The 13663-nt window shown below is 44.3% G+C and overlaps 1 protein-coding gene across 3 annotated transcripts; it reads right to left on the minus strand.

The window, feature by feature from the left end:
* Positions 1-496: 496 nt before the first annotated feature.
* On the minus strand, positions 497-6066 carry LOC109898357 (gastrula zinc finger protein XlCGF57.1). Of its 3 annotated transcripts, none has more exons than XM_031833903.1 (2): positions 5701-6066; positions 497-2538 (listed from the first exon to the last, which is right to left on the minus strand). In XM_031833903.1, exon 2 carries the CDS (start codon positions 2362-2364, stop codon positions 844-846), a length of 1521 nt encoding a protein of 506 aa, XP_031689763.1. In that variant the 5' UTR covers positions 2365-2538; positions 5701-6066; the 3' UTR covers positions 497-843. The 3 variants fall into 3 exon arrangements, with proteins under 3 accessions (XP_031689763.1, XP_020348900.1, XP_031689764.1); XM_020493311.2 differs by lacking the exon at positions 5701-6066 and adding an exon at positions 3765-4141; XM_031833904.1 differs by lacking the exon at positions 5701-6066 and adding an exon at positions 3131-3153.
* Positions 6067-13663: the final 7597 nt, after the last annotated feature.

Genomic DNA, 13663 nt, shown 5'->3' on the forward strand with positions numbered 1-13663 from the left:
CTGGCTATCCATAAACGTAAAAAACATTAAAATAAATTGTGCCATCTGGTTTGACTAATATGAGCAAATTGAAATTTATACTTTTGATACTTAAGTGTATTTAAAACCAAATACTTTTACTCAAGTAGTATTTTACTGGGTGACTTTCACTTGAGTCGTTTTCTACTAAGGTATCTTTACTTTTACACAAACAGTGTGAGGGAGTCAGCTTTTCTACAATGAAAATACTACAGTACCCATTTTAACTATATAAATGAATGTCCTATTACATAACAGCTAAATACTTGTGGAAACATTACTTTAAAATAGTACTGCCGGTATCTATACTACTTTCTCAGATCTGTACACATAATGAGCATAGTGGCGATACAGTCAGGGTGCAACATTCGGTCTTGACCTGTTACCAATGCTCTAATAAAGACATTAATTTGCCACTCTGGTAGACAAGTTCATAATTCAGGTTTATAATTCAGGACGATACAAAACAAAGGAGAGATTTGGTGTTGCATTAGTTTCTTTAATAATTAATTCCAGTACATGGTTTAGGAATTACATGTTATCAATAAGGTTGTACACAATGAGTGATTTTTCTGGAGGAAAGAAACTGGAATGGCACTCACTACAACACAGATCAGACAAGATACAAAGTTTTCTATAAGTCCCTCAGTAACTTCACTGATCCCAACATAGACATTTGCATAATAGCAAATCAGTCAAGTTGACCCCCAAAGAACATAACGCAATAAGCACAAAATGTATGAAAAACGTAAGAAAAGTGTAAGGAAAAACATATATAGTATTTATATAAAAAAAGGAATAATACTTTGAAGAGGTTAAAGGTATTTAGCTACTATCAGTACTGCGGCTGCTGCTACCACCACTGCTGCTGGAGCTGCTCATGTCTGATCTCTCTCTTTTGTGAATTTGCTCATGTGCTTTGAGATGGCCTGACTGGCTGAAGTTCTTCCCACACTGGAGGCAGGCGAAAGGTCGCTCCCCAGTGTGGATTTGCTGGTGTGCTTTAAGATGTCCCAAACGGCCAAAGCTCTTACCGCACTGTGTGCAGCCGAATGGCCTCACCCCGGAATGTATCTTCTCGTGTGTTTTGAGGACCCCCGAGTTGCTGAATGTCTTACCGCACTGAGAGCAGCAGTATGGTTTCTCGCCAGTATGAATCTGCAGGTGGTTGTGGTAGCTCATTTCCTTGGTGAAGCTCTTCCCACAGTGTTGGCAGCAGAAAGGCCTCTCTCCGGTGTGGCTTAGCTGGTGGGCTTTGAGCTCCTTGGACTGACTGAAGCTCTTTCCACACTGAAGGCAACAGAAGGGCTTCTCGCCGGTGTGTAGACGCTGGTGTGAGCGGAGGTCATCTGCTTTGGTGAAGCCCTTGGGGCAGTGGGCACAGACGTAGGGTTTCTGACCAGTGTGAATGAGCTGGTGCCTCTTCAGGTTCCCTGCCTGGCCGAAGCTCTTGCCGCACTGCGAGCAGGTATATGGCCTCTCTCCTGTATGAATGCGCTGGTGTGTTTTGAGGTTCCCCAGAGTGCTGAAATTCTTCCCACACTGGGTGCAAGAGAAAGGCTTCTCACCACTGAGGTTACGAGGTTTGCGTGGGGTTGTGCTATGCCCTTTCGGGCTTGTGTGGCCTGGGCCTTTCCCAGCATGGGTGGACTGCAGCTCGTAGAGGCCTCCTGCGCCAGGGAACTCGTTCTCCAGTCTATGGCCTTCCATGACCCCGTCATGGCTGAGCTTGTTTAGCTCGGTCCGGAGCTCGGCCATGTGGATGGACTCTAGGCTCATCTCTGTCTTGATGTGGTTGGACATCAGGTTGGGCTCGTACTCAGTCTTGATGGCCCCGAGCTCGGTGGTGTAATAACACTGCAGGTCGGCGTGCTGTTCCGACCTGATGTAGTCCAGGCTGTCGGACACGTGGGTGATGTAGTCAAACACCAGGCTGGGCTCGTAGTGAGACTTCATACAATACGAGTCGCTCTCGTACTCAGAGCTGTGGAAGCAGTGGAGGTCATGGACATGGTGCTCAGACTTGATGTAGTCCAACCCACTGATCTCCATCTTGATCTGTTCGTGGCCCAGCTCTGCTGTGCTCAATGGCTGGATCTCTGACAGGTCCACGGTGTGGATGGGGTCCAGGTCGTCTGCAGGCTCAGTCTTCACACAAGGCAGCATGACCATGGGCTCTGCAATCTCTGCCGCCAGCGTGCCAAGCGTGCTGCAGTCAGACGAGAGCAGGTGGAGGGTTGGCGAGGTGCACTCAGGCCGAAGTGGATCCAGCGGCGGTGAGCCACACTCTGATGCATGCAGCGTGTCAAGTCCTAGCGTGATGCACTCTGTCTCTAACTCTGCCATGGCTGCAGAGTCCTTATGCACCCGTCTCCAGTTAGTCCCGTAATGAATCAGAGAATAGTACTACTTTGCCCTGAAAAGAGCCTTGGCCCACTTGAGTGTCCCTCTGATAGTACAGCTTGTTCTGATGCCAAGCCTTCTTCCTTGGGTTAGGAGCAACACCTATCTTTGAAGCCCCTGGAAAGAAAGAAGACAAGGGACATGAAATAATTCAGTTTAAAAAAATACCCTATTGTCTTCTACAGGCCTCACTTCAATTAGAATATAGCAGGGGTAATGTACCTGGTAGGCCTAGCTGGGTAAGTAATACAAAATAAACAGGTCTGTCAACTCATAATAACATTGGCTTATAATTACACAAATAAAACAAGCACACAGAATACTAAAAAGACAACTACACATTGTTACACAATCACAATACCTAGTGGCAAGCAAGCTATATGTATGAGTGGCAAGCAAGCTATATGTATGAGAAACACACAGATGTGCAATGACAATAGAGATGTGCAAACTTCGAGAACTGTGTTCGTATTTTAACTGTACTGACATTCTATAAAAATTAAGTAGGCCTTATATTTAAGTTTTAATGATGGCTGGTGAGAAGTTGGCAGCCGAACGTCCTGAAATAGTTTTAGCTACTTCTAACTTCACAACATTCATGCGCATCAATTCGATGACTACACAATAACTCGCCTTGAAATCTAAATATCACATGTTACCAAAATTAAGGACTTTAATCTAAACTACAACATGGGTGTTCATGCAATACCTGCATGTTCTGACCAGCTAGGTAGCACGCCAAACCCGCCACGCACATCATGCACTAGTTGGCTGCAAGAATCTGGCGGTGATTTTTTTTCTTCTCTCACCCAGTTGGTTGAGGATGACTATAAGCAAGCTATTGCGTGACATATGAAGCGCTTACAACCAGCAAAAACTTTTCAGAGGGGGGATTTTTTTCACCTGCCAACTCTTCGCATCATTTTAAAAAGGCATATTTCAGTTTACCAGCTGACTACTATCATACAAAGACAGGGCAAGATGCCATTTCTAGCTAACTAGCTAGCCAGTGGCCATCTTGTTTATCGCTAACGTCGATGCTGCTAGCTAGCTAGCTAGCTTACAGATGCGCCTAACTAGGCTCGATGACATGTAACGTTAGCTAGGAAGGCAAGAAAGTGAGACAGCTATACTGTACTGTTACTAGCTACTTTTTTTTATTAACTTTGAGCGTGCATCCTGGACCCGTGCAGGTAGTACTAGGCAAGTGTCGTTAAACTAAATAAATTGTGTCGAATTACGAAACCTGTGCTGGGCCATACACATTCACACACTGGCATATGAGAAAGAGGTGGAAAAATAAAGATATCAGTTTTAAAAAACAGCAAGCTAGCAATAGCTACCTGCGGTTTGTCCGATTCATGGCTTTTTTAGCCTTCGGCTCGCCGTCGCCACAGTTGCTTGGCTTCAAACTGAACCCGACCCGCCACGTCCACCTCTACCGAGCAACCCAGCAGCCTCCGTATTGCTTTCTCTCCTTTCTTTCCCTTACTCCCTCTCTCTGTCATTGACTAATTCTGCTTCGTTTTCACTCCCTGTGTCGCTTTTCCTCGATGTTTCTGCTGTGCACTTCCGTCGTCTGATGTAAATGCGCGCGCAGCATGCATTCATCTCGCGTCATATATATTGATATGAATTGTTGGCACTCGCAACATTGTATCATTCCCTCCACTGATCCATGGACTCGGCTTGTCAACGCAGTTGTAAATCAATCAGAGTGTTGTCAAAAGACCAGACACCCCGCCCTGTCAGAGACCACTCTTGTAAATCGTCCAGGCTACGTCTTAGGCCAGTCTAGTGCTTGCAAAAACATCCTTACAGACATGTTTTATGTATTTATTTATTTAACCTGTATTTAATTAACATGGCAAGACAGTTAAGAACAAATTCTTATTTACAATGACGGCCTACACTGGTCAAACCCGGACGACGCTGGGTCAATTGTGCGCCGCCCCATGGGACATAAAGCCAGTAACTGAACTATAAAGGAACGTCTTTGATTTTATTTTCCAATATCGTATATATAACATTTTAATTATTCATGTAACTTGACAAACTCAAAGTATACCAGTAGTTCAATAGTGTCTAACTTGCACTTTTTGTTGCAGTACTTCTCTCTGTTTCTACTTCTCTCCACTATGTATTGTTTAAATAACATGTTCACTCCAGATGTATATAGCCATGGTTAATAAAAGCAACACATGACCAAATGTTTATATTTCATAGACATATTAGAGTTGGTAATAATAACTGGGTCCCTAAATTTGGGTCGCAGGAGGTATCGAATGGGTCTTGGGTGTCTGAGTCCCAAAAAAGTATATGCACATCTTTTTTTTTTAAGAAAAATACTCCAGTCTGAACATAAAAAACTTTAACCAGGTAGAACGTGTGTAGAAATGATAATGAACTTGCATTTTTAAATAATTTAATCTCTGGAGAAAAAAAAATCTTCAATCACAGTATTTTAAATCTAGAGCTATTAGCAGTGCTATTTTGGTTGATTTTGTGCTCTCAAACCAGTGATTTAATTATTGACAATGAAAGAGGTGGGAATGTTGTTCCCTTGTCATATAATTGCTACATTTACTATCAATCACCGCATTCTTATCGGCAGACTCAATAGCCTTGGCTTCTCAAATGACTGCCTCGCCTAGTTCACCAACTACTTCTCAGATAGAGTTCAGTGTGTCAAATCGGAGGGCCTCTTGTCCGGACCTCTGGCAGTCTCTATGGGGGTGCCACAGGGTTCAATTCTCAGGCCGACTCTCTTCTCTGTATATATGTCAATGATGTCGCTCTTGCTGCTGGTGATTCTCTGATCCACCTCTACGCAGATGACACCATTCTGTATACATCTGGCCCTTCTTTGGACACTGTGCTAACAAACCTCCAAACGAGCTTCAATGCCATTACAACACTCCTTCCGTGGCCTCCAACTGCTTTTATATGCTAGTAAAACTAAGTGCATGCTCTTTAACCAATTGCTGCCCGCACCCTCCCGCACTACTAGCATCACTACTCTGGACGGTTCTGACTTAGAATATGTGGACAACTACAAATACCTAGGTGTCTGGTATCTCCAATCCAAAATTAAATCTAGAATTGGCTTCCTATTTCGCAACAAAGCCTCTTTCACTCATGCTGCCAAACATACCCTCGTAAAACTGACTATTATACCGATCCTTGACATCGGCTATGTAATTTACAAAATAACCTCTAACACCTCTTCCCACTTACCATGGCTGTTGGTTGATTTACCAAGACATACATGTCACATACCTGGTGTTCAGTCAGCTGATTCTAGCCATCCTTTAGGGTTACCTCTAGTCTGGAAGCTTAGTCTTCTATTCAGAAGACCATCAATTCTCGTTCAGCCTATCAGCAGCCTTAATTCCCGGGACTTCAGTTTCAGTTGGTCTATGCCCCCAGCACCAGTGCTACTTTGTCGCTATATTTAGCGAGTATTCAGACCCCTCTATCGACACATTTTCAAAAAAGAGACTAGCGACAAATCTAACAACATTTTCTGGTGTTATTGGAGCCTTTTGGAGACTGACGTGAAAGCACATATCGTTCTTACTCTTCTCAATGAGCAGCGGGTGCTGCTGTGGGCCCCACTCCCGTCCCAAAATGCGGGTAGCCGCCGCAGGCTGATCCCACCCTGGCTTACATAATAAAAAAACAATTAACCTGAATTAGGGCCAGACTAGTTACCATAATTTTCTCACATTGCCATTGACAGTTTTTTCTATTGTCTCTTTTTGGTCCATTTAGATTGTTAACCTAGATTGTATACAAAAAAATGTAAAAAATGTTATGGCTAAAAATGTTAATGTTTTACTGTGACTTGTTATAGGCTCCTAAGTGGACCATTGGGTTAAAAACCAAACCAAATTAAGAATTTTTTTTAAATAAATTTTAAAAAACTAAGTAACTCCGCCAGATTGTATCTTTTGGGTCACTTTTGCCGGTCCCAAGCCCAGATAAAGGAAGAGGATTGGAATTGTGACATTTAAAAAAACAAGAATTGACAGAAGAAAGTTCATTTGTAGTTCTAAACATATTTAGTGTATTTTTTACACACTTTTTGTCTCTCCCACGACGTTATTCCTCTCTCCTACAGCGTCCATCACAATTACATGCACATTGCCAATTATGCAAATTGGGTGATGACGTCATTTGGCGACTTTTAGGACAGCCAATAGCTACTTTCCTTACTGAGGAGTTGGAAACACTGCCCAGCACGCTGTGTGGTCAAAAACGTGCTTTCTCCATCCTGATGAGCACTTCCACAGTTTCCCTCCTGCTGAACTTTTCCTCCTGTGGACTGAATGCATGTATGTCGGATGTTTAATTGTGCGTGCATCTAAACGTAAGTGCCTTGAGATCTGTGTCCTGTTATGTGGAGCTAAGTTTAGTGTTTTATTGTGTACAATTACCATGTTTTGAGTGTATTAGCTAGCTTGCGCTCCCGCTAGCACTACCGTTAGCATATTTGCCTGAGTTTCATGTGTACAAGTCCAATAGGTTGCTTAGTCTATTGCCATGTGACTAGGCATTATGCCTTCTGTAGTGTCTAGCCCTTTCTGTTAAATACTTCCCTGTGCTAGCTTATACATCCATGTCATTCATACTAAAGCAATGTTATAGCCTAAGTTTTCTTACTCCGCTTATCTTTCAGAACATTTCCAAGATGGCGTAGCAGTGCAGACGTGGTTTGTTCTCCCCTGTACATTTAGTATTTTGTCTTTTTGTATATATTTCAATTTATTTTCAATCTCTTTTACATTTTTTAAAATTAAATATACCTTCCGGTAACCCGCCTCACCAAAGCAGATCCGTATCAAATATTTTTAGACCTTTTAGCCAGAACCTCCATCAGAAGCTAGCCATCAGAAGCTAATTAGCTACTAGCTATTTAGTCATTGTCAGCCATTGCTAGCTGCCTTTACCTTCGACACAGACTCCAGATGCTTTTAGCCTAGCTAACACTTACCAGCCTGCCAGTATCGGACTGTTTTCTTCACTACAATGCCGGATTCCTGCCTACCGTAAGCCCTGGACTATTACTCCTGATCATCACAGCTAGCTAGCTGCCACCGAGTGGCCCAGCCCCGACGCTAGCTATGAGCCAGGCCCACCTCCCGGCTCGCTCGGTGATCACTCGGCTACACAGCTGATGCCTCCCGAAATCTTCCCCGTGGCTAGAATTCCACTACTACACCGGATTTTTGCTGTAAGCTCTGAACCTAACTCCATCCGCCGTGCCCCCAACCGGCCTTTGCCGGATGTTGGAGCAAGCGCTTCTACTAGCCCCGGCATGCTAACTTTAAAAGCTGTGTCTCCCACTTGCTAGGTAATAATGACTACCTAGCGGCTTCCCTGTTTCATCTATTGCTGTTCACTGGACCCTATGATCACTTGGCTACATAGCTGATGCCTGCTGAACTGTTCATTAATCATGGTACTCAATTTAGTTTATTTTGAACTCGGGCCCTGTGTGTAGTTAACTGACCCTCTCTGCCCATTCATCGCCATTTTAGCTGTTGTCTTTGCTGATTAGCTGTTGTCTTACTCGTCTTAGCTAGCTCTCCCAATCAACACCTGTGGTTGCTTTATGTCTCTCTCAAATGTCAATATGCCTTGTATATTGTTGTTTAGGATAGTTATCATTGGTTCAGTTTACTGCAGAGCCCCTAGTCCCACTCAACATGCCTCAGATACCTCCTTTGTCCCACCCCCCACACATGCAGTGATCTCACCCAGCATAAAGCTAGCCAGAAGCTAGTCAGTTGACCATGGTTCGTGGTCATCAGCTATCCTTTAGCTCAAAGCTATCGCCAGTTTTGTACAACGCGACTCAGACTAGAGCATACCGGACCTATTTTCTCTCCATATCCCAGGATTTCTACCGCAAGCTCTGGACATTTGCAGCTAGCTAGCTGCTATCCGAGTGACTTTTGGCTTACGTCGGTCCCGGAACATCAATTATTCCAGAGCTAGCCAGCTGAAGAGTTCCATCAGCCATCCCTGGGCTTCAATCACCTATTCGGACCCGTTTTACTGCCGATGCGGAGCCCCACCGGGCCTTCACAACTGGACTACCAACGTTATCTTCCCGATGGAGTTATCCAACTGGCCCCTCCGTCGCGAAGTTACCAGAATGCCCATCTGCGGCCCGCTAATCGTTAGCTGTCTTATCGGCTGCTGTCTTATCGGCTGCTATCTGAATAGGTCTATCAGACAATTCACTATAACTATATCTATTTTGACATTTGGATTGGTCCCCTCTACCACATGGAACCCCACCTAAACTGAAACATGCTTAACACCCCAGCCATCCTACAATCTAAGCTTGATGCCCTCAATCTCACACATTATCAATGAACCTACCAGGTACCACCCCAAAGCCGTAAACACGGGCACCCTCATAGATATCATCCTAACCAACTTGCCCTCTAAATACACATCTGCTGTATTCAACCAAGATCTCAGCGATCACTGCCTCATTGCCTGCATCCATAATGGGTCAGCGGTCAACGACCTCCACTCATCACTGTCAAACGCTCCCAGAAACACTTCAGCGAGCAGGCCTTTCTAATCGACCTGGCCCGGGTATCCTGGAAGGATATTGACCTTATCCTGTCAGTAGAGGATGCCTGTTTTTTTTTTTTTTTAAATGCCTTCCTCACCATCTTAAATAAGCATGCCCCATTCAAGAAATTTAGAACCAGGAACAGATATAGCCCTTGGTTCTCTCCAGACCTGACTGCCCTTAACCAACACAAAAACATCCTATGGCGTTCTGCATTAGCATCGAACAGCCCCCGTGATATGCAACTTTTCAGGGAAGCTAGAAACCAATATACACAGGCAGTTAGAAAAGCCAAGGCTAGCTTTTTCAAGCAGAAATTTGCTTCCTGCAACACAAACTCTAAGTTCTGGGACACTAAAGTCCATGGAGAATAAGAACACCTCACTGCACTGAGGATAGGAAACTGTCACCACTGATAAATCTACTATAATTGAGGATTTCAATAAGCAATTTTCTATGGCTGGCCATTCCTACCACGGTCAACAGCACTGCACCCCCCCACAGCAACTCGCCCAAGCCTTCCCCATTTTCTCCTTCTCCCAAATCCAGTCAGCTGCTGTTCTGAAAGAGCTGCAAAATCTGGACCCCTACAAATCAGCCGGACTAGACAATCTGGACCCTTTCTTTCTAAAATTATCTGCCGAAATTGTAGCAACCCCTATTACTAGCCTGTTCAACCTATCTTTCGTGTCATCTGAGATTCCCAAAGATTGGAAAGCAGCTGTGGTCATCCCCCTCTTCAAAGCGGGGGACAATGTTGACCCAAACTGCTACAGATCTATATCTATCCTACCCTGCCTTTCCAAGGTCTTCAAAAGCCAAGTCAACAAACAGATTTACCGACCATTTCGAATCCCACCGCACCTTCTCCGCTATGCAATCTGGTTTCAGAGCTGGTCATGGGTGCACCTCAGCCACGCTCAAGGTCCTAAACGATATCTTAACCGCCATCGATAAGAAACAATACTGTGCAGCCATATTCATTGACCTGGTTAAGGCTTTCGACTCTGTCAATCACCACATCCTCATCGGCAGACTCGATAGCCTTGGTTTCTCAAATGATTGCCTCGTCTGTTTCACCAACTACTTCTCTGTCAAATTGGAGGGCCTGTTGTCCGGGCCTCTGGCAGTCTCTATGGGGGTGCCACAGGGTTCAATTCTCGGGCCGACTCTTTTCAAATCAAATTTATTTATATAGCCCTTCGTACATCAGCTGATATCTCAAAGTGCTGTACAGAAACCCAGCCTAAAACCCCAAACAGCAAGCAATGCAGGTGTAGAAGCACGGTGGCTAGGAAAAACTCCCTAGAAAGGCCAAAACCTAGGAAGAAACCTAGAGCGGAACCAGGCTTGGTGGGGTGGCCAGTCCTCTTCTGGCTGTGCCGGGTGGAGATTATAACAGAGCATGGCCAAGATGTTCATAAATGACCAGCATGGTCAAATAATAATAATCACAGGCAGAACAGTTGCAACTGGAGCAGCAGCACGGCCAGGTGGACTGGGGACAGCAAGGAGTCATCATGTCAGGTAGTCCTGAGGCATGGTCCTAGGGCTCAGGTCCTCAGAGAGAGAGAGAATTAGAGGGGGCATACTTAAATTCACACAGGACAACGGATAGGACAGGAGAATTACTCCAGATATAACAAACGGACCCTAGCCCCCCGACACAAACTACTGCAGCATAAATACTGGAGGCTAAGACAGGAGGGGTCAGGAGACACTGTGGCCCCATCCGAGGACACCCCAGACAGGGCCAAACAGGAAGGATATAACCCCACCCACTTTGCCAAAGCACAGCCCCCACACCACTAGAGGGATATCTTCAAACACCAACTTACCATCCTGAGACAAGGCCGAGTATAGCCCGCAAAGATCTCCGCCACAGCACAACCCAAGGGGGGGCGCCAACCCCTTTTCTCTGTATACATCAACAATGTCGCTCTTGCTGCGGATGATTCCCTGATCCACCTCTACGCAGACGACACCATTCTGTATACATCTGGCCCTTCTTTGGACACTGTGGAAACAAACCTCCATCTCCAATCCAAAATGAAATCTTGAATCGGCTTCCTATTCCGCAAGAAAGCCTCCTTCATTCACGCTGCCCCAAACATAGCCAGTTTTACTAAGGTATCCTGCCGATCCTTGACTTCGGCAATGTCATTTACAAAATAGCCTCCAACACTCTACTCAGACTGCATCGTTTTCTATCACAGTGCCATCCATTTTGTCACCAAAGCCCCATATACCAGCCACTACTGCGACCTGTATGCTCTAATCGGCTGGCCCTCGCTACATATTCATCGCCAGACCCACTGGCTCCAGGTCATCTATAAGTCTCTGCTTGGTAAAGCTCCGCCTTATCTCAGCTCACTGGTCACGATAACAACACCCACCCGTAGCACGCGCTCCAGCAGGTATATCTCACTGGTCATCCCCAAAGCCAACACCTACTTTGGCCGCCTTTCCTTCCAGTTCTCTGCTGCCAATGCCTGGAATTAATTGCAAAAATCGCTGGAGCTCGAGACTTATATTTCCTTCACTAACTTTAAACATCAGCCAGCCGAGCAGCTAACCGATCGCTGTAATTAGCCCATCCAATCTACCTACCCCATCCCCATATTGTTTTTATTTACTTTTCTGCTCTTTTGCACACCAGTATTTCTACTTGCACATCATCTGCATCTATCACTCCAGTGTTCATTTGCTAAATTATAATGACTTGCTACTATGGCCTATTTATTGCCTTACCTCCTCACGCCATTTGCACACTCTGTATATAGTCATTTTTTTCTATTTTGTTATTGATTGTATGCTTGTTTATTCCATGTGTAACTCTTTGTCACACTGCTTGGCTTCATCTTGGCCAGGTTGCAGTTGTAAATGAGTAATTGTTCTCAACTAGCCTACCTGGTTAAATTTTTTTAAGAACCATAGTTAATGTCAGTTCTCACTTTACATGATTCTCAGTTATCTGAGCCATGAGTGGTCGTGTGTGTGTGTGTGATTTGTGAATGTGGACATTTTCTTCCATTAAACTCTCCCTAACCTGGAAATCTGCCTCATCCTTGTTCTGACCGGACATTCTGTAGTGGTTGCTACCGGCCTTAAGCCAGCACCTAAGATTTCTTATTGCATTCATGGTCCTTCGATTCTCTACAACCCTACCCCTATTTTTCACCTGGATTCACCATAACCATGTGTGTACACCACCTAATAGTTAAGTCCCAGAGCATATATTAGCTATCCAAACAGGAAGCGACGGGACAGAGCAGAGTTCGCCCAAATAGAGCAGATTCCTATTTTCTCCGCTTCTCCTGAGCGGCTTTCACGTGCACCGCCGACCGCACCACTTGGATAGAATTCCGAACACTGCCTAGCTCCTTTGAAAATAAACGTTGAACTCTGCTACTGCTTCCTGACTAAACACAATTCCAGAATATTAATTGATTTTCAGGTTTACCTTAAATTGTATGAGAAATTGTCTCCCATCCCACATTTAGATGGAAATTTAAACTTGGACAATGAGATTTTAATTATCTTTTGGGTTTACTTTACCACCCCATGGCAAAATTAATAGAATTGTATGAAATTAATAATACAATTGCAAAATCTTCTCTCCATCCCATGGCAAAAATGTGAAGAATTGTAGCAAACTTGCTTTAAAACTGCAACATTTTCTCTCCGTTAAAATGTTTTGCTTGCAAAATGTCCCCCCAAAAGTTTGTGGATATGAACATGGATATACAGACTGCTAAGCCACTGTGGCCCCTCATGAGTTCAGATTTTTTTGTTGGCTCCACTCCCATCCAAGTTGCCAATCCCTGACCTGAATAATAAGGAAAACAAAAGGTTGATTGTTAACATTTATTTTTCTTACACTAAGTACCGAGTTGTTTCCTAACATGTACAGTGGGGCAAAAAAGTATTTAGTCAGCCACCAATTGCAAGTTCTCCCACTTAAAGATGAGAGGACTGTCATTTTCATCATAGGTACACTTCTATGACAGACAAAATGAGAGAATCCAGAAAATCACATTTGTAGGATTTTTAATGAATTTATTTGGAAATTATGGTGGAAAATAAGTATTTGGTCAATAACAAGTTTCTCAATACTTTTATATGCCCTTTGGCAATGAGAGGTCAAACGTTTTCTGTAAGTCTTCACAAGGTTCACACACTGTTGCTGGTATTTTGGCCCATTCCTCCATGCAGATCTCTAGAGCAGTGATGTTTTGGGGCTGTTGCTGGGCAACACTGACTTTCAACTCCCTCCAAAGATTTATGGGGTTGAGATCTGGAGACTGGCTAGGCCACTCTAAGACCTTGAAATGCTTCTTCCGAAGCCACTCCTTCGTTGCCCGGGCAGTGTGTTTAGGATCATTGTCATGCTGAAAGACCCAGCCACGTTTCATCTTCAATGCCCTTGCTGATGGAAGGAGGTTTTCACTCAATCTCACGATACATGGCCCCATTCATTCTTTCCTTTACACGGATCAGTCGTCCTGGTCCCTTTGCAGAAAAACAGCCCCAAAGCATGATGTTTCCACCCCCATGCTTCACAGTAGGTATGGTGTTCTTTGGATGCAACTCAGCATTCTTTGTCCTCCAAACACGACGAGTTGAGTTTTTACCAAGAAGTTATAT

This window comes from Oncorhynchus kisutch, linkage group LG10 (genome assembly GCF_002021735.2).
Source record: "Oncorhynchus kisutch isolate 150728-3 linkage group LG10, Okis_V2, whole genome shotgun sequence".
In the NCBI taxonomy this organism is placed as follows: Eukaryota; Metazoa; Chordata; class Actinopteri; order Salmoniformes; family Salmonidae; genus Oncorhynchus; species Oncorhynchus kisutch.

Bases quoted from the DNA above. Each gene is read 5' to 3' on its own strand.
- LOC109898357 (XM_031833903.1), bottom strand. From the start codon at position 2,364: ATGGCAGAGTTAGAGACAGAGTGCATCACGCTAGGACTTGACACGCTG.